Source organism: Phacochoerus africanus, chromosome 15 (genome assembly GCF_016906955.1).
Source record: "Phacochoerus africanus isolate WHEZ1 chromosome 15, ROS_Pafr_v1, whole genome shotgun sequence".
NCBI classification, from domain to species: Eukaryota; Metazoa; Chordata; class Mammalia; order Artiodactyla; family Suidae; genus Phacochoerus; species Phacochoerus africanus.
In genome coordinates, this window is record NC_062558.1 from 75,609,665 (window position 1) to 75,628,821 (window position 19,157).

At 45.3% G+C, this 19,157-nt stretch overlaps 1 protein-coding gene across 4 annotated transcripts in view; it reads right to left on the reverse strand.

Annotated features, from left to right (window-relative positions):
- Positions 1-18,829, reverse strand: part of PSAP (prosaposin) — a 34,260-nt gene extending 15,431 nt beyond the window's left edge. For 3 of the 4 annotated variants that reach the window (XM_047759780.1, XM_047759781.1, XM_047759779.1), the window contains exon 1: positions 18,693-18,829. In XM_047759780.1, the coding sequence (XP_047615736.1) occupies positions 18,693-18,732 (40 nt within the window). In that variant the 5' untranslated portion in view covers positions 18,733-18,829. The remainder of the gene's footprint in view (positions 1-18,692) is intronic. The other variant, XM_047759782.1, reaches the window with a different exon arrangement.
- Positions 18,830-19,157: the final 328 nt, after the last annotated feature.

The window sequence follows — 19,157 nt, forward strand, 5'->3', positions numbered from 1 at the left end:
TAGAAAGTGGAAAAAAAAAGGGGGGCGGGGGAATCCAACTGCAGCAGCTTGGAGGTGCTGGTTTGATCCCAGGCCCAGGAAATCTCCATATGCTGTGGGTCTGGCCATAACAAAGAAAAAAGAAAGATCACGTTGCCACTTGGTATCACAAAGTATGTCCACTCAAAACCAGGAGCATTTCATCTACAGTGTAACAAGGAAAGTCACAGCCACAGATAGGGGATTAGGAAAAAAGAGAGGTTCAGGTGACCTGGGACCAAAGAAATGCAAGTTAAACTAAGAAGGAACCACATTTCTAAAGTTAAAATAGCCAAGGGAAAACAAAAGCAAAAGCCTTGTCACCAAAAAGAAACAAATTTGTGGTAAAAGATATATATTCTTTTCAGGGTGATAGCAGTATGACTGGTAGGTACTTCTCAAAATATATTCATGCATTTCAAGAACTGGGGGGAAAATCCCTCATCAAAAATCCATGTCTAATAAACATTTTGGAGAAATATAGTCATTTAAAAGGTAAAATACAGGGAGTTCCCGTTGTGGCACAGTGGTTAACAAATCCGACTAGGAACCATGAGGTTGCGGGTTCGATCCCTGGCCTTGCTCAGTGGGCTGAGGATCCGGCGTTGCCATGAGCTGTGGTGTAGGTTGTAGACACAGCTCGGATCCCGCGTTGCTGTGGCTCTGGTATAGGCCAGTGGCTACAGCTCGGATTCAACCTCTAGCCTGGGAACCTCCATATGCTGCAAGAGCAGCCCAAGAAATGGCAAAAAAGACAAAAAATAAAAAATAAATAAAAGGTAAAACACAATATGCATAAATATATATATATTAAGTGAAATTCATGATACTAAAAAAAAAAAAAAAGACAGATGTAACCTAAATCACCAAAAAATAGAGGGAGAAAAACTAGTGCTATTCTTACTAAAATATTATGGAGCTGTTAAATATACTTATAAAGATCATGTATGTCAAATAGGAAAAAAATTCAAGAAGGACAGATATGAAGTTGAGGTGGTACAAAACCCAGAAAAGAATAAATGAAGCAAGATGGTCGGCCGAATTCTTTTTAATTCCCAACATTATGTTGTGTATGTGTAGTGTTTAAAGAATATTTTATATACTGCCTTGAGAGTGCTTATGTTCCTTAAAACAGATCTATGGTATCCCTTGATTCTGAAATGGAAAAATGGGAAGAAAAGTCTCACATTCACACCTGATTAGTGAACAAGAGAATATATCAGGCCACATGTAGACTGACAACTGTGCAGAGGTCAAATGCCAGCAGATGTCACAGGAAAGCTGAGCCAACTTCTACTGTAAATAGAAAACATTCGGCCCAGGTCTGAGAAGAAAACCCCACAGGTATCTAAGAAACAGATTTAGAGCCTCAGGAGTCAGGCTGCATGTTGCTTCACCATGGAAAATAGGAGAGGCCACAGTAATTCTATAGATGTCTCTCTTTCTTTCTCACAGGTGCGCGCGCGCGCACACACACACACACACACACACCCACAAAACACGCGGAGTGCAGCAGGTACTCTCCCTCCAGGAGAGAGAAGGGAATTGCTGGTATTACTAGCTATTCAACCTTAACTATAGTTCCACAAACTACTCATGCAAAGACACAGTCCAAATCCCCAAAAAGCTCCAGCCAGACTCTCTGCACCCTTTTAGTCACCACCAGATGAATTCTTAATCTGCTACCCAGGTTACAGCCTTCTCTGCCCTTTGAGAGAGGGGGAAAAAAAATCGTAACCCACAACCAGTTCACTAACTCAACAGAACTGGCCACATTCCAAAAGCTGTTGGTTTGGTCTGGTTTCTGGGAAAACATGTGCGGGATTCGAGAGTACTACACTGCCCAGATGGTTAACCATGACATAGCCAAGCTAGGCTTGGGGCCTCAACCAGGAGGTTGGAGGGGGGCAGAAGTTGAGTCATGAGAGCAAGGGCTCTGGGGAGTGTAGGGGTCAGAGACAGACCAAGACCTAGCAGCTGCCACCAGCACCTCCCATGCTCCTGAACGGTACCCACTAAGCCACCCTGCCTGCTTCCACCGCCAGGTGAGGAGTACAGAGTAAGAGCAAGAAGCTATAGGGAGTTCTCTTTGTGGCTCAGTGGTAATGAACCATGAAGATTCAGGTTTGATCCCTGGCCTCGCCCAGTGGGTTAAGGATCCAGCATTGCTGTGAGCTGTGGTATAGGTCGCAGACACGGCTCAAAACACGAGTTGCTGTGGCTGTGGCCAGCAGCTGCAGCTCCGACTTGACCCCTAGCCTGGGAACCTCTCCATATGCTGCAAGTGTAGTCCTAAACCCCACCACCACCCCCACCACCCAAAAAAAGAACAAGAAGCTACAAAGTGAGTCTCTGGAGGAAGGAACACAATGGTACACGGTGAAGCTGGAGAGCCAGAAGACAGCAGCAGATAAAAGCCAGGCCAGTGAACAGTCCTCCCTACACAAGGCCTGGCCACCACTCTCTACCCCTACCAATGCCTCCTCAACCAGGATTTTTTAGCCAGGGATTTTCTCCAACCAGGCAGAAATTGGCTACAACTAACCAAAATCTATCAGGTTTCAGCAACACAATGCACTACTATCACAGGCCCAAGCAGCAAGAATACTTTGTAGCTTATTTACTCCCCTAGAAACCTCAAATAGTAACCATCTGCAGTAAAGGCTTTGTTACTTGTTTGACCAGGGTATCCTGGGACTGAAAAGTAGCCCCTTTAATTTGAAATTGGTCCATTTACCAGGATTCAACCCTGGCCTGGGATCCTCCATACACCTTGGGTGCAGTCCTAAAAACAAACAAAAACAAACAAACAAAAGAACCCAACTAGTATCAATGAGGATGTGGGTTCAATCCCTGGCCCAGATCAGTGGGTTAAGGATCCGGAGTTACCACAAGCTGCAGCAACCATCACAGACATGGCTTGGATACTGCATTGCTATGGCTGTGGTGTAGGCCGGCAGCTGCAGCTCTGATTCAACCCCTAGCCTGGGAACTTCCATATGCTGCGGGTACAGCTGTAAAAAGACAAAAAATAAAATAAATAATAAAATAAAATTACCCTAAACTACTTTCTGATTAGTTACTTCTCAAACCACGTTCCCGGCAAAGATTTCATCCCTATTTCCATTCTCCCGCACCATCAGCAAATACTAACTTCCTTCTCTGAGGCACTATGTTGAACTCTATGAAAGTTCTTACAATGTCTGCCTAACCTCCCAAAGATCAGATAAAATGTGTCTTACTAAGTATCACAGAGTTCCTGTAGTGGCTCAGCGGAAACAAATCTTGATTAATATCCATGAGGATGCGGGTTCTATCCCTGGCTTCGCTCAGTGGGTTAAGGATCCATTGTTCCCATGAGCTGTGGTGTAGGTCGCAGACGCGGCTCAGAGCCTACATTGCCACGGCTGTGGCACAGGTCGGAGGCTGCAGCTCTGATTCAACCCCTAGCCTCCCTAGCCTCGTAACCTCCATATGCTGTGGGTGTGGCCCTTTAAAAAGGTCGGGGGGGAGGGGGGGGGCGATCACTAGTCAGGGTGAGGCAAGCTCTATATTTAGTTCAAGGCGCTGGCAATGGAGCCCTCAATGACAAATGCTGGTGGGCTGAGGTTAGAGAAATGAGGGCTTCAGAGATACTAAAACCCCATAGGCAAGCCTCATTTAATTAAAACAGGGCTGGTTTGTTTAAGATGCTATTGCTATTTCCTTTGGAAAGGGGTGGGTGCTCTATTCTGTTCTTACTCCCCAGGCCTAGAAGAAAATAAACAGATGTGTTATGAACCACTCCACAGTTAGGCCATTTATCAAAAATAGGTTGTCAGAATTTTACTGTCTTGAGAAGAGCTGCCATGAGTCGGATCAGCCATGGACTCTGTGGCAGCTCGAGACTGAACAAAAAAAACCTTGGTGAGCCTGGGAGGGTGGGAGAGCTCATCAGAACCATGTGTGTTTTAGGTGCTTTTAGGGGAATGTCTTGTGAGAAGGAACCAAACCCTGAGTTTACAGTGAGACTGCTAAGGCAATGGACCCACCATCTAAGTTAAACGTTTTTTTTCCAAACATGGCATGCTGGCTGAAAAGAAAACAAGATCTGCCTGCAAGTTCTGCCCAAACGACCCTAAGCAAATCGCCACCCTTCTGAGCTTGTTTTTTTTTTTTTTCTTTTTTTCTCTTTTTAGGGCCGCACCTGCGGCATACGGAAGTTCCCAGGCCAGAGGTCGAATGGGAGCTGCAGCTGCCGGCCTAACACCACAGCCACAGCAACATGGGGTCCTTAACCCACTGAGCAGGGCCAGGGATTTAACCCAAGTCCTCATGGATACTAGTTGGGTTCGTTACCAATGAGCTACAACGGGAACACTGAGCTTGCTTTTCATCTCTAAAAAAAGGATGAAGCCACTTGATCACTGGATTGTTTTGAAAAACAAGATGACATAACTATCCACTTTCAACTGCCAGAGTACTACTCTCTCAACCGTCAGGCCCTGAGCATTATCTCGCTGGTATTTTAATTTATCCACATTATCTCAACTCCCCTACCAGAGTGCTTTGAAACCAGACTGGGAAGGGTTCAGACGAAGGCTCCACCACTTCTAGGCATGTGACCTTCTCCAATCTGCAAAATGGACTAAATACTAGCACCCACGCCAAGGGATTTGTAAAAATTAACCTATTTGTAAAACACAGTTAGTGCAATCCTGGCATGCTATAAAAGTCCACTGAACACTATTATTATTACCCATAGCAGCAACCAGAAGACCTTTTTCTGACCCACTACCTTGTCCAGAACAGGTGTTCCACAAATAGCTGAATCAAGGCTGTTCTATTTGCTTTCTCTCCATTTAATCAGGTCATTAACTGGCAGTGCCAAGACCTGAAGAGCTGTATCCCAACAACGTCAGAAGCTGATGGTTACGGAGCTCTCTTGTGATACAGTATGTTAAGAATCTGGTGTTGTCTCTGCAGAGGCTCGAGTCACCACTGTGGCTAGGGCTCAATCTCTTCAACGCCCAAAAAATCACCAGAAGAGTGAAGCACAGGCCACAGAGTAATGAACCCAGGAGTCAATACTGTGTACCTACGAGTTAAACCCGAAGTCCTGTGAGGGCAACAATGAGAGGTGCCGAGCAACACATCAGTAATACCACCGCTGAAATGCTTTCAGGAATTCATCCAATTGCCCTCCCATCCCGAAAAGTTGCCATTGTTCAAAATATGTTTGGAACCCAACTTCTAGAAGAGCCCCCTCAAAACCTCTCCTTTTCTAGAAGGGGGTGAAGGCACCATGGCAACACGATCACTGACCTGAGTGTTGGGTAGACAGACCTGATGAAACCGCTGCTCTGCTGTCTACGGAAGCCAAGCTTCCGGACAACCTACTTATGCCACAACTCTCTGCAAAATATGGAAACTAAGAGTGCCCCTTTCTTAGAAATTCAGTCAAGATTAATGAAAAAGCAGAGAGAACACTGAGAGTGCCTGGTACCTAGGAAGCTCAGTTCATTGTTCCCCGACTTGTTAATGGTGGACTTGAGGAGGAGGACAACCACGGGGAGGTGTTCACATTCTAATTTTTATATTTTGGCATAAATTAATTTTTTCTAAGGCTACCTTTAAAATCAGAAAAAAATCAGTTAAACCCTACAATCTGTTTCAGGGAACAATTATTGCCCAGTGTGGCAGAGGCTGCGAGTTGCTCCCTATATCTATACTCTGCTCCTTGGCTACATATGGCTGCCAAAATTAAAAACCACATTTCAGAGTTCACCTTGTGGCTCAGCAAGCCCAACCAGCATCCATGAGGATGTGGGTTCAATGCCTGGCCTCGCTCAGTGGGTTAAGGATCTGGCCTTGCTGTGGCAGTGCTGAGTGCTATAGGCTGGCAGCTGCAACTCCTGTTCGAACGCTAGCCTGGGAACTTCCATATGCCTCAGGTGTGGCCCTAAAGAAAAAAAAAAAAAAAAAAACACATTTCCCAGTTTCCCATATAGGAATGTCTGGCCACAAAACTGTATTCTGGCTGATGAATGTCACTATTGCACTTTTAAAGACAAGAGTGATGGCTTGAACTCTGGCAGCCACGATGGGCTACAAGGAAAGGGGCTAGACCTCAAGGGAGCAGAACATCAAGTTAGAAAAGCCTGGGTCTCTGAATTCTTTTGGAAGCAGAACCACCATGCTAGCCCTAGACAGCAATTATTATTCTGGGTTTCTGCTGTCTGCAGTCAAACCTAAGCCTAACTATGATCATCTACCTCATTCACCAGAACAGTCCCCAAATGACAAGTCTTGACTAAAGCTTACCTCCACTGAGGGTATTTAAAAGCCCATGTAAACAACAAGGTCTACTGTATAGCAAAGGGAAGCGTATCCAGTCTCCCAGGATAGAGCACAAGGTAAAAAAATATTAAAAAAAGAATGTATAGGAGTTCCCAAGTGGATCAGCAAATTAAGAATCCGGCACTGTCTGGCACTGCTGTGGCCCGGGTGGCATGGGTTCAGTCCCTGGCCTGGTAACTTCTGCATGCCCCAGGCATGGCCAAAAAAAAAAAAAAAGTATATACATGCATAGATTAGTCACTTTGCTGTATAGCAGAAATGGGCGCAACACTGTAAATCAACTATATTTTTTTTTATTTGTCTTTTTAGGGCTGTACCCGTGGCATATGGAGGTTCCCAGGCTAGGAATCGAATCAGAGCTTCAGCTGCTGGCCTATGCCACAGCCGAAGCAACACCAAATCTGAGCCACATCTGTGACCTACACCACGGTTCACGGCAATGCCGGATCCTTAACCCACTAAGCGAGGCCAGTGATCGAACCCACGTCCTCATGGATACTAGTTGAGTTTGTTACTGCTGAGCCACAACGGGAACTCTAAATCAACTATACTTTAATAAAAAATTTTTAATTAAAAAAACTCCATGTAAACAATGTAATTAACAAAGATTTTCAAAAACCTCAAGAGAAAGGTCATTCTTAGACCTACATTCTATGCCCTATTTGTTAAAACAATCAGTTTTACTGTCTTAGCCATAACATCATTTTTCCTTTTAAATATTTCAGGTAACATATGCTAAATTCTGTTCAAGTCCAATTGCCAAAAAAATAACAGAAAATGCAAGCAGCCTCCCCAAATCAACAACCAGAGCACACATTCCACAGGGCAATGGATCTGCAGTCTGGGTAATGCATTACCATGACAACAAGCAGGTTGCTAGGAGACCAAGAGAGAAGAACCCCAGGAGGGGCAGAATCTACCTCAGGTCCCCTGCATTCAGACATTTCTCAGGAGAATTTGTACTCTTAGATTCCATAAGAGCAGGAGACAATGCAATGCACCCAGCACTGACTACTGGATGACATAGCTGGTGTCACAAAAACCTTGGATGGCAAAGAGCACTTGCCTCCTCTTTATAGGATCCTGCTCTTGGAAAACATTCTGCAGAACAAAATAAAAACACTGCCCATTTAATCATTCAGAACAATATCCACTCAGAGGTAGCCTGCCTTGACCTAAAGGAAGTAAGGTGCAAATACTCCTCTTATTGCAAATCTGTGGCAATAAAGCTCTCAAGCTCTCTAGGCTGACAGCCCATCGCTATCATTTCTGTTATTTAAAACAAAGGTTCTTCCATTTTTGTTTTGTTTGTTTTTCTCTTTCCTAGGGCTGCACCCGTGGCATATGGAGGTTCCCAGGCTAGGGATCTAATCAGAGCTGTAGCCGCCAGCCTACACCAGAGCCACAGCAACTCGGGATCCAAGCCATGTCTGCAACCTACACCACAGCTCATGGCAACACCAGATAGTTAACCCACTGAGTGAGGCCAGGGTTCAAACCCACAACCTCATGGTTCCTAATAGGATTTGTTAACCACTGAGCCACGACGGGAACTCTCATAAAACAAAGGTTCTTTCTTCCCTGCTTCTCTCCCACTACTGCCAGGTTTTGGTTTTGGGGTTTTTTAAATTTTCTTCACAAGCCAGATTAATTTTAGGACAAGAAATCAATCTACATGGAGAAAGCAACATAATCCTCAGGTACATCGCCTTGTGTGACACTGAGGGGCAAAAATGTGATTTTCTTAGATTATAAATTGATATAACGTGGCATAATTAACTTGGGGAAGAGAAATTCCTATCTAGTTCATCCAAGAGCACTACATCCCAATATAAACTCCTGCTAGCAAAGCCCTCCTTCCAAAATGTCAACCATCAGCAGGTGGTCACAGATGAACCTGAATCACCTTAGATAAGACTGCACCACAACTGGACCATGAAGAAGTCCCTGACAGAGGTCACCCAAGGGGAACCAGTACAGGCGGAGGTCAAAGGTACCTCTGCATGGTTTCACATCTGGCCCAGGTTGCTACATAGGAGTCAATGCAGCCAGAAGCTGGCATAGGCTCTGCCCCACCCGTGCTAACCAGCTGGGTAGTCTCCGCACACATGGAGACAATAATATGCTAAAGAAGATTTCATGCAAATGCCACTAAGAGGGAAAATTCAGTGTTCTGGACTCATCCCACATGATTGTTTAAAAAGTTTGAGACATGTCAAGGGTGCCTACTATAAATGTCACTTTTTTTTTGTCTTTTTGCCTTTTCTAGGGCCGCCTCCCACAGGATATGGAGGTTCCCAGACTAGGGGTCCAATTGGAACTGTAGCCGCCGGCCTACGCCACAGCCACAGCAACGCTAGATCCTTAACCCACCGAGCAAGGCCAGGGATCAAACCCACAACCTCATGGTTCCCAGTCAGATTCGTTAACCACCATGCCACCACGGGAACTCCTAAATGTCACCTTTTTACTTTAGTTAAAACGTAGAAAGAATACTGCCTCATTGGAAATGCTGAAGTCTAAAATTCAGAGCAGAGGGAGTTCCCGTCGTGGCTCAGTGGTTAACGAATCCGACTAGGAACCATGAGGTTGAGGGTTCGATCCCTGCCCTTGCTCAATAGGTTATGGATCCAGTGTTACCGTGAGCTATGGTGTGGGTGGCAGACACGGCTCGGATCCTGCGTTGCTGTGGCCGTGGCGTAGGCTGGCAACTACAACTCTGATTAGACCCCTAGCCTGGGAACCTCCTTATGTTGTGGGAGCGGCCCCAAAAAGGCAAAGAGACAAAAAAAAATAAAATAAAATAAAATTCAGAGCACAGCATGGTTTAGGGCAGGATATTAGAATACCCCCAGCATCCTGATCCAGTTGCTCTCACCTGAGAGGGCTACTATGAGGATTAAATCAATGTTAAGCAAAAAGCACTTAGAACAGTGCTGGGGGCTCAATATACTCTCGGGAAGTGTTAGCTACTTCGATGCCTATAAGTTCCCTCACGTCAGCAACACTGGGCTTCTCACTCACAGTGTGGTCCAAAGAACCCTGGGGGTCTCAGACGTTCCTCAGGGGTGCTGGGAGGCCAAAATTCTCCCAACATGAAGAAGTTAGTTGCCTTTTTCGCTCAGTCACAAATGTGCAGTGGAACCTTTCCGAAAGCCTATGACATGTGACAATGCAAAAGACTGATCACAAGTAGCTGAAAATCCAGCCAGGTGTTGACAAGATTGCAAAGATGTAAAACAAGCCACTGGTCTCACTAAATGTGTTTATGTTTAGGAAAAGTTACTTTGCATTAAAAAAAATCACAATTATGGTAACATATAACGGTCTTTCGGGTTTTTTTTGAAGGACTATTTAACCCACATTAACAAAGGCTCTATGAGGTCCCTCAATGACTTATGAGTATACAGTGATGTTGAGACCAAAAGTTTGAGAACCGCTGGGTTAAACATTTATAAACACCTAAGTTCTGGAACCAGAGGGGAAATAACTTCCTCAAATTACAGCTGGTTCCTTTTTTAGCTTCACCTCATATCAGGGCCACTAAGTTACTTTAGGCTCCAGTGTCCCTATTACCTACATAAAAATCCTCTCCAGCAGGTTTAGGGGAGGGTGGGCCCCCTTTAACCTGAACACAAACTTTTTTTTTTTTTTTTGGCTGCAACCCATGGCACATGGAAATTCCCAGGCTAGGGGTCGAATTGGAGCTACAGCTGCTGACCTACGCCACAGTCACAGCATGCTGGACCCCGACCCACCAAGCGAGGCCAGGGATCGAACCCACATCCTCATGGAAACTAGTCAGATTCATTTCCACTGCACCACAACCAGAACTCCATAAACTATAATAAGGACAACACGTCTCTTGAGTCTGAAGTCTCTCTTGATTTGTAAACCCCTAAACACTTTTTCTTAAAGTTAATTTCAGGACTTCCTGTCGTGGCGCAGTGGTTAACGAATCTGACTAGGAACCATGAGGTTGTGGGTTCAATCCCTGGCCTTGCTCAGTGGGTTAAGGATCCGGCATTGCCATGAGCTGTGGTGTAGGTTGCAGACGCAGTTCGGATCCCAGGTTGCTGTGGCTCTGGCGTAGGCCAGCAGCTACAGCTCCGATTAGACCCCTAGCCTGGGAACCTCCATAGGCCGAGAAAGCGGCCCAAGAAATGGCAAAAAGACAAAAATAAATAAATAAAATTTTAAAAAGTTAACTTCAGCTAATAAAAGAAAATGCTTAGTTTAATGGTGATAGAGAACTAGTACCACCAGCACGAAAGTTCCACGCACACCAATCCACCAGCAGAGCACTTACTGAGCTGAGGTCTATTTGCTACACCTCACACCTCTGCTCAGCAAGGTGGAGCACCTGCCCCGTGCCAAGCACCGTTACACATGCTGCAGATCCTGCAAATGATGAAGACAGCAAATGATAAAAATATACCATACTTAGCAGAGGCAGTGCGTACAGCAAAGAAGAGCAGAGGCAGGATGGCATGGCCACTTAGGCAGAGCAGAGGGCAATTCTGGCAAGGCCACAGCTAAGCAGGGAGTGAACCACACGCCTTATCTGGAAAGGAAGATGTCCCAGACAGGTAGAACACAAAATGCAAAGGTTCTGAGCATAAGGCAGCAGAGGGTTGAATGGCAGCCCTGACCCACTGGGAGGGAGGGAGAGGAAGAACTCTGAAGATCAGCCAAGGGCCAGATGCCATCACCAGGCAGAATAAATCTGAGATGGTTTTTGTTGTTGTTGGCCACACCTGCAGCATGCAGAAGCTCCAGGGATGGAATGAACCCGAGACACAGCAGTGACAACGCCAGATCTGTAACCTACTGAGCCACCAGGGAACTCCAAATTTTAGGTTTTAATCCTAATGAGATAGGAAGCCAGGTGACCTTGTATCACTGCCTACATATACAGGAGAGCATCCCAGCACAGCTGTTAGAGGTGTTTTGGGGTTTGGTTGGGTTTTTTTTTAAAACTGTAATAAGTGACATCATTAAGACTGGCCAAAGAAACTTTCCATAGCATCTCCTTCAATCTTATCTACAAGTTTTTTTCTGGGCGTTCCTATTGCGGCTCAGCAATAACAAACCCAGCTAGTATCCATTAGGATAAGGGTTTGATCCTTGGCCTCACTCAGTGGGTTAAGGATCTGGCGTTGCCAAAAGCTGTGGTGTAGGTCAGAGATATGGCTAGGATTCCGCATGGCTGTGGCTGTGCTGTAGGCCAGCAGCTAGAGTTCCAATTCGACCCCTAGCCTGGGAACCTCCATATTCCGTGGGTTCAACTTAAAAAAAAAAAAAAAAAAAGGCCCTTTTCCAAAGCAATATCTATCACAATATGTCCAGAATTCAGTTTTAAAATTTAAAAGTGTCACTAGAATCCATCTCACTTTTTTCTGTGACACAGGTGTCCATCAATAGGTTTAACTGAATTGACATATCCATACAATACTGTAAAATACTCTGCAGCTATTTTTTTAACAGCTGGGAGGTAGGAGGTGATTACAAGTTATGACAGAAGTTCCCTGGTGGCACAACAGGTTAAGGATCTGGTGTTGTCACTAGAGTGATCTGGGTTGCAGCTGTGATGTGGGTCCAATCCCTGACCCCGGATGCTGTGGGCGCAGCCAAAAAGAGATATGACAACGAAGTACAATGTGGTACTCCAAATTGAATCCCGGAACAGAAACATGATATTAGTGGGAAAACTGGTAAAATCCAAATAAAGTTTGCAGTCTAGTTAACAGTAATGTCCTGATGTTAATTTCTTACTTTTGATAAATGTACAGTGGTTATATTATATAAAATGTTAACAGCATGGGAAGCTGGGGGAAGGGTATACGGAAACTCACTGTACTAGCTTTGTAACTTTTCTATTAATTAAAATTATTCAAAATTTTTAAACTTTTTTTTTAGAAAGGTAACAGTATAGATCTACCTATATCAACATGAAACAACCTACAAGAATACAAATAAAAGGAGAAATACAAATGAAAACCACTCTTCTATAGAAAAACTTAACATTTGACATCAAATGTTAATAATTCAACTCAAAACTGCATATACTCTGGGAATATAAATTCCTAAAATCATTTAAAGAGTCATTCAGCATTTTTTTTTTTGTCTTTTTAGGGCTGCACCTGTGGCATGTGAAGGTTCCCAGGCCAGGGGTCCAATCAGAGCTACAGCTGCCAACCTATGCCACAGCCACGCCAGATATGAAAAGCGTCTGTGACCTACACCACAGCTCACAGCAACGCCAGATCCTTAACCCACTGAGCGAGGCCAGGGATCAAACCTGCAACCTCATGGTTTCTAGTTGGATTCGTTTCCACTGCACCATGACGGGAACTCCAGCAATTTCTAATTAAGGTGAAAACAGACATACTTCACAACTCAGGAACTTTCTTCCTCAGTATATCCTCTAAGGAAATGTCTGTCCACGTGCACAAGAATAGTTATAGAACCAGTCTGTAACAACAACAACAACAAAAACTGGAGATAATCTAAATGTCTAAAAACTGAATGGGATATAAGTACAGTATAAATGGAATACTGTACTGTGGTGAAAATGAATGAAGTAGATCTAAACATTTTCAAAATGAATGAACCTCACTAAACACATACCAGTGAAGGTGACACTTATCTGTATGAAAGTATAAAGAAAGATGTGCAGAGGGATGATGAACAGCGAGCCCGGGAAGGTGGTCATCTGCGGCGGGAGGTGGGTTGTTCTATTTTTTAACTAGGGTGTTATATATTTACATATTTACGTGTTCATTACGCTCCTCCACTTCTCTGGAGGTCTAGAGCATCCCACGATTTTAAAAAAAGAGCAAAGAGCACAACAGGCAGTGTCCTATGGTTTGTGCGAAAAAAAGAGAAGGGCAAGTCTTACACACAGCCACCTGTAAGGAGCCACAGAAAGCAGGAGTCGGTGTCAGGCCGCCTCTGAGAAAGGCATGGAGGTCAGAGGTGGGAAGGAAACATGCTTTTTGCTCTGTGCACCGTCACCCTGATGGAACTTGTTTACTGTGTGCAGTTGTTATCTAAACAGTTCGCCTCCACCGACGGATGGGGAAACAGGGGGTGAGGTGGGTGGGGTGCTGCTGACCACACTTACCCCCAGTAGCTTAGTGACAACGGGCCTAGAATCTAAGTATTCAGGTTACCTGGAACCAGCCCTGCTCTGCTGGGCCACTCCGTTCAAGACTAAGGTACAAACTGAGAGTTTAGCTGCCTGGAATACAGACTCCGACTTCCCTGCTAATGGCTGCCTACCTACCTGGTGTTTTCTGACCCAGTAATTATGTCCGGCATACATACGTACAAGTCAATTCAGTTTTGTTTTGTTAAATTTACGACATCCTTTGAAATGGCAGAAGGCAGGAGACATCACAAAATCAAGGGTAGAGAGGAATCACTGTGCTCATGGGACCAGGACGTTAACACGGTATTGTTTTTATTCCTGGTGTAATAACAAACCTTATAATACTACCTAAGCCCAGTCACATAGTAATTTATTGAAGCATCACTACAACCCAATTAGAGAGGAATGATTATTAACCCCATTTTAGAGATGAGGAAGCACAGCTAAAGAAAACTGCCCACGGTCATAGAGAGACGTGATACAGTTAAACTTCTACCGATTCATCTTAGTCATAAAGAGTCACGAATTCCACAAGAACACATGGAATTTGGACAGATTACTTTTCAGTGCACAGGCCATTACTCAAGGCCTTAATTCAGGTTACTTTCTGAAACTCCAAAGAACAAAAGTAAAGCAACAAGTGCTCTTGCAACCGTCAATTCTTCATCCTTTATTACTCATTTATTTTTGCTTTTTAGGGCCTCAAGTGCAGCATATGGAGGTTCCCAGGCTAGAGGTCGAATTGGAGCTGCAGCTGCCAATCTACGCCACAGCCACAGTGACGCCAGATCCAAGCCGTGTCTGTGACCTACACCACAGTTCATGCCAACACCAGATCCTTAACCCACTGACTGAGGCCAGGGATCAAACCTGCATCCTCATGGATGCTAGTGGGGTTTGTTACTGCTGAGCTAGGATGGGAACTCCAACCAGCAGTTTTTAAATGATTTTAAAATAGCAAAAAGGAAAAACAGGCACGGCAACGTAATTAGTATTCTCTTTTGTTGATTTAAAGAAAATCCAGACCCTCCTTCCAGGAGGCAGAAAAACCAAATAGGTGCCAGGAGTAAAGCCTGCAGCCTGCCATCTGGCAATCTACAATGCCCAAGCTAGAAAACTGCCTCTAAGCTGCAGTGCCCCTTTGCCCAAGGGGCCTGGTCTTGGCCTTGAGAGCTTCCCAGTCTTATTAGGTACTTCCCCCAGCCAGCAACACCATGTCCTCCCTTCCTCTTCCCCATCCAGTCAAGCCACAGCCTGGCCATCCAGTTTCACATCCCAAGAAAATGGAGGTGTAAATTCTTCCCCTGATCTAGAAAAATCCAGACCACTTGATCCAATATACTTCAACTCTCTCAGGAGGTACTGGATAAGCTTTGACAAATGCAATTAAAGCACTTACCAAACCCTTGATTGGTTAATACAAAAAAGCCCTTCATGAATTACATTAGTATCTGTCAGAGTAAAACTGATTACTGACTAAAAAATGAATGATTAACAGGGGAACTATCGCAACTCCTGGCAGGTGAGACCTGGAGTTGCTGATATCCAGCAGGCTATGCTGTAAGTTCAGTCTTGCAACTTAAAATAAGAAGCTATCAAACGAGTATGTATTGTACATATCACATTCTAGCATCCCTAGAGAGCTACCTGCCTCAGTGCTGGGTAAATGCCCTTCAGCTGGCCAGCTGCTACCCAAGTGACAGTAGGGGCAGCTAAGCTTCAAGGAGTATGTACCACATCCCAGGCACACTTTGTACTTATCACCTCATTAACACTGGGCCTGCCTTTTTCCACTACAGGAATCACCCAATAGTATATCCTTACTATATGATCCCATTTATAAAAAGCTCAAGCACAGCAAGTTAGGTTTTCACATCAACAGTGCTAGAGGCTAAACAAGCAGTTTCCTTTGGGACAAGTTAGAGGGCCTGGTGAGGCACAGGGGCTTCTGGATGCTACTCCTTAACCTTGGGGGCTGCTTGTAGGTTCGTTCACTCTGTGGCAACACCTCAATGTGTACACTTAAAAACCTGCATGTTCTCTGTATGCGGATTATAGCCCAGTAACTCTGTAAAGAGTTAAGAGGTTTAGGGAGTTCCCTTCGTGACTCAGCAGTTAACAAACCCGACTAGGAACCATGAGGATGCAGGTTGGACCCCTAGCCTTGCCCAGTGGGTTAAGGATCCGTAGTTGCCGTGAGCTGTGGTATAGGTTGCAGACTCAGCTTGGATCCTGTGTTGCTGTGGCTATGGCATAGATTGGGGGCTACAGCTCTGACTGGACCCCTAGCCTGGGAACTTCCATATGCCCCAGATGCGGCCCTAAAAAGCGAAAAAAAAAAAGAATTAAGAGGTTTGGAGTTCCCACTGTGGCTCAGTAGGTTAAGAATCCAACTGTAGACACTCAAGTTCAATTCCCAGGCCAGTGCAGTAGGTTAAGGATCCAGTGCTGCTGCTGCAGATGCAACCTAAGTCACAGTGGCAGCTCAAATTCAATCCCTAGTCCAGGAACTTCATGCTATGGATATGGCCATTAAAAAAAAAAAAAAAAAAGAGTTAAGAAGTTTGTGTTGATGGAAGGACACAGAAAAAGCACTGTCAGGAGTCATGAGTTTTGATTCTGACTTCCTCAGTAAATGGACTACACTACAAATTGGGGGAGTCATTTCTGGGGGCTTCAGTGTCTTCACTCCCAAGAGGTTACAGGAAATACTCCCAATGCTCTCACCGCCATTTCTTTTTCAGGTGGAGAAAAAGGAGGGGAAACTGGATGAGTAGAAAGGTAACTCAAAGGCAAATGTCTCTACCACGAGGATATCATTAAAACACAAAGCGGAGTTCCCTATCATGGCTCAGTGGTTAATGAATCCAACTAGGAACTATGAGGTTGTGGGTTCAATCCCTGGCCCTGCTCAGTGGGTTAAGGATCCAGCGTTGCTGTGAGCTGTGGTGTAGTTTGCAGACGCAGCTCGGACCCCACGTTGCTGTGGCCGTGGTGTAGGCTGACGGCTGCAGCTCCAATTAGACCCCTGGCCTGGGAACCTCCATATGCCACAGGAGCAGCCCTAGAAACGACAAAAAAAAAAAAAAAAAAAAAAAACTGCAAAGCATAAAGCCTTTCCAAGTTCACGATGGCTCCCTGGTACTGTGGGGAATGGCAAGTTCTAAGCTCTCAGGGAGCAGGTTTTGAGTGAAGTCACTAGGCACCTTCATTAACAAGCTCAATATCAACATTAAAAATTTAGGAAAACATTTCCAAAAAGCTACACTGGGGCCAGAGCTGTCAAAGCAAGCAAGCATTCACACACTGCATTAGGAGCATGACCTCGGCATAACCCTAAAGGCTGGGCAGCAAGGTTAGAGCAAGGCCATAATTAACACCCAACTGTTCAGGGAAGAGGGGGTCTACGTTAACAGTCAGGTTAGCCACTGCCATATGCACCAGAGGGCTTTACATTTCTAAAGAAACAATTGAGTCCTTTTTGGGTGATTCAGAACTCGTAAGGGTCTCGTGAGGAAGTGATTCATTGCCCAGAAGAACAAAGTGATACTCTAAAAACAAAAAATTTCTCTCAATCAGTTGACAACAAGCAGTTACCAACCCCAACAAGAAAATGTTTCTTCACTGACTATAAAGCAAAAAATCTTTCTTTATACGCAGATTGCTTTTCATAATCTACAAGTAAACCAAGTTTAAGGGTTTGGTTTAAGGTTATGACACATTCATGAGAATGAATGAAAACTAACATTAGAAAAACACTTTCAGTCTACCTCACCTATAAATATCTTATTTCTTTGATCAACTCTCTCATCCATTTTGTTGCTATTAAAATTTACATGGCTGCTGAGTCAGAATGGAAGTTAGTCCTTAAATTACATTTAACTAGAAACAGAAATTGAGGTTGGACTTAAAGATCTGGTTTATATCCCTCAGTAGACTATTACCTGACAACTTCCAGACTTGGGATCCTCTCTGTCTATAATAAATTAAAATACGGGCCCACATCCATCAACCTCACTCCTTTCCCTTTACTGTGATTTTTTGTTTGTTTGTTTAGGGCCTCACCCACGGCATATGGAGGTTCCCAGGCTAGGGGTTCAATCCGAGCTGTAGCCGCAGGCCTACGCCAGAGCCACAGAAAGGCTGGATGAATCAGAGCCGTGTCTGGGACCTACACCACAGTTCACGGCAAAGCCGGATCCCTAACCCACTAAGGGGGACCAGGGATCAAACCCAATGCCTCATGGGTGCTAGTCAGGTTCGTTAACCGCTGAGCCATGATGGAACTCTCCTCCCTTTACCATGATTTAAATGAGGTTAGGATGTGAAGGCAAGAGTTGGGCGTGGGGGTTCATCCGGAGGGCACTGGGGACTTTTTCCAAATGCTGTAAGGGAGGGTTGCTGGTTCCCAAGCGTTGCCTTCATAAACTGTGATTTTTTTTTAACAACCATCAGTACTATTTCAGGACAATTAGCAGGTGTAAGAACACTCCTGTGCACAATATCTTAGATACTTCAGATGTTCCCCCAAAATAAAGGCCACTGCTAAAACCAGCTAATGGGTGTGCAAGATGAAACAGGACTCCACCGCAAACGCATCAGGACTACAAAAACCCTGTTATCATCTCAACTTGTAGTATATGTACTCACATAGGCAAAAATAAACACCCACATAAAAGACATACCTATGTGCTTCCAGCAACTTCAATACGCTTAAAAACTGGGGCAAATGAGGTCAAGGGTCAAAGTGGGTCCAGCCGGTTGAGGCTCCAGCACATCTCGACTGCTTGCGCCCCGCACAAGCACATCTGGGCTGCAGAAGCTGTCATCCCACGAGCTGGACCGGCAGCTTAAAGGCAGGCCCCGGGAAGCCCAACTAAGGGGCAACTCAAGCCCTGAGGTAGATGCTACTTACCTGACACTGCCACCCTGCCCATCTACCCTCGCGACCCCAGACCGAGTCTCCCAAGCGCCCCCAGGCTTCCCGCAACCCTTCCGCGTAGTGCAGGTACCAGCGTTGTGCAGGCGCCTGCGCAGTGCGTGCCGGTCGCCAGTCCCTACGGGGAGCAGAACGGCGCCGACCGGTACCGGGCGCGAAACGGTACAGCCTGCTCCCCAGCATGGGGAGGTATCGTTCTGTAGGAGACCCCCCCTTCCCAAGGCTGAGGGACCCAGGGCTTACCCGCGCCCAGAAGGCCAGCCAAGAGGAACAAGGTGTACATGACGCCGCCTGACTCCGCACACTGCAATGCAGAGTGTCAGCTGATCCTCTGCGAATATAAACCTACCCCGCCCTAAAGCCGCCCAACCACGCAGGCGCAAACTGCTTTGCAGGGGGTGGGGTAGGGAGCCGGCCCGCAGCCTGACTCAGCGCCTCACAGGGCGCCTGCGCAAGAGAAGATCGGGAGGGGGAGGAAGACGGAGGGCGGAGGCTGAAAGGCGTTTTGAAGGAGAATGGGAGGAAGAAGGATAAAGGAACTGAAAGGAAGGGAGAAGTCAAAAAAGAACACATAAATCAATGTCTCCCTTGGGGATTATGTATATAAAATATCTTTCAAGCCTCCTATTTCTTCTGTAACATACCATTTTCTATTTATGGTACCATTTTTTAGGTGAGAATCCACACTCAAAAGGATTAACTACTTTT